This window comes from Sinocyclocheilus anshuiensis, unplaced genomic scaffold (genome assembly GCF_001515605.1).
Source record: "Sinocyclocheilus anshuiensis isolate Anshui unplaced genomic scaffold, SAMN03320099.WGS_v1.1 scaffold475, whole genome shotgun sequence".
Classification (NCBI taxonomy): domain Eukaryota; kingdom Metazoa; phylum Chordata; class Actinopteri; order Cypriniformes; family Cyprinidae; genus Sinocyclocheilus; species Sinocyclocheilus anshuiensis.
In genome coordinates, this window is record NW_015549650.1 from 606,273 (window position 1) to 608,227 (window position 1,955).

At 37.1% G+C, this 1,955-nt stretch overlaps 1 protein-coding gene across 2 annotated transcripts in view; it reads right to left on the minus strand.

Annotated features, from left to right (window-relative positions):
- LOC107660212 (myomesin-2-like) overlaps window positions 1–1,955 on the minus strand; it is a 67,424-nt gene that overhangs the window by 46,390 nt on the left and 19,079 nt on the right. For both annotated transcript variants that reach the window (XR_001630978.1, XM_016449467.1), the window contains exons 17-18: window positions 614–801; window positions 374–500 (exon numbers count right to left, since the gene is read on the minus strand). Coding sequence is in view for 1 of the 2 variants with exons in the window: in XM_016449467.1 (XP_016304953.1) it covers window positions 374–500; window positions 614–801 (315 nt within the window). In the remaining variant the exon portion in view is untranslated. The remainder of the gene's footprint in view (window positions 1–373; window positions 501–613; window positions 802–1,955) is intronic.

Below are 1,955 nucleotides of genomic sequence, written 5' to 3' on the forward strand. Positions count from 1 at the left end.
ACTGGTTTTGTGGTCCAGGGTCATATATATATATATATATTATATATATATATATATATAGAGAGAGAGAGAGAGCGAGAGAGAGAGAGAGTTACATTACAGCAGGGTAATTTCCAGCTTATTCTACATTTTCTTTTTTCTTTGTTTTTTTTTAAGAAAAACATTTGTAAATAAAATTTTAAACAAACCAAATTGGACAGACAAGGTCACTATGCCAAATCTCTGAATAGAAAACAGCTGATGGAAGATTCTATCAAATTTCTCTTTTTGTGTTACACAGAACAAATAGCAGCACACACGTTTTAAACGACATGAAAATGAGTAAATAATGATAGAATTTTAGAAGTAAAACTATGTGCACATGTCACATTACCTGGCTCAGGCATGGTCCAAGCCTCACATCTGAAGGGAGCGCTAGGGGTCGAGGCATCACCCAGTCCAATCAAATTAGCTCCATAGACCCTAAACTGGTACACTGACCCAGCTGTCAGACCTCCAGTCTTAAGAAGGAACAGTTCATCTTAGTAATTATGTTATGCATATTATATTATAAATCAATCAATATAAGCCGATGTAACAATAACATGCACAGGATGCTGCAATACATGGCCACCTTGTTCAGTCTTTCCTTAATGGGTGGGATGTTGACCTCCTTCCATGTCTTCTTGGCCACATTGCATTTGTCAATGTAATAATCAGTGACCTCTGCTCCTCCAGAATGGATGGGCAGCTTCCAGTTGAGCACCATGGATTCCCCATCACAGTAGAGAAGAGAGATGTCATAAGGGGAAGAGGGCAGCTCTGTGGAGAAGACAGATTGTTTTAACTGGTCCTCCCTACTACTCAGTGTCTTGGACTGAGAGGAACATGCCTCACCTCTGGCTTATAATATGCACATTTCTGAGAGAAGTGTTGTGTCTGAAGCAGGGGCGTAGATTACGCGGGGGACGCGGGGGACGTGTCCCCCCCACTTTTAATATCACATAAATTTGTCCCCCGCACTTTTTCGGGCAAGTGTGTTCGCACAGAGGTTTTCAAGAGCCGGTGTGAATAAATATAGATTTAAATTCAAAGAGACAGGATAGTCTGTGCATGATCTGATGTTTTATTTGGACCCAGAATAAGGCGAGATGAACATCGCGGAGCGCTAAACACTCTGTGCAGTGTATGTTTCATTCATACTCGTAGCCGGAGGGCGCTCTCGCGCAGAAAGTCGTACGAGGAAATTCCTAATATGGACAAAAGCGTCCAGCTATCGCTGTATGAAAACAGTTGTTTTCACAGAAAACAGAAACGTTTGGAAACATGAAGTCATTAAACATACGATTGCGACAATATGGTTTATTTGTGTTTGTCAAGTCATCTCCAGGTAATAAATAAAGTGTATGAACAATGCAGTGCTAACTGACATAGCATTTATTACAGTATTGAAACTATACTGCCTTATTATGTGATAAAAAAAGTGTTTGTAGTATATAAGCAAATCATTATTATTGGTTATTGTCCAGCAGTTATCTAATTTCTAAGCCAATTCAAAGCTAGAAATGAGAGAAAATTTAAAGTTGACTATACACTACCAGTCAACAGTTTTTGATCAGTAAGATTGTTCATGTTTTTTAAAGAAGTCTCTTCTGTTCACCAAGCCTTCATTTATTTGATCCAAAGTACAGCAAAACAGTAAAAGTTTGAAATATTTTTACTAGGCTATAACTGTTTTCTATTTGAATATATTTTAAAATGTAATTTATAGTGATTTCAAAGCTGAATTTTGTTGCATCATTACTCCAGTCACACTATCCGTCAGAAATCGTTCTGATATTCTGATTTGCTGCTCAAAAACATTAATAATAATAATAATAATAATAATAATAATTAAAAAAGGTTTCTTGAGCAGCAAATCAGCATATTAGAATGATTTCTGAAGATCATGTGACACTGAAGACTGGAGTAATGAT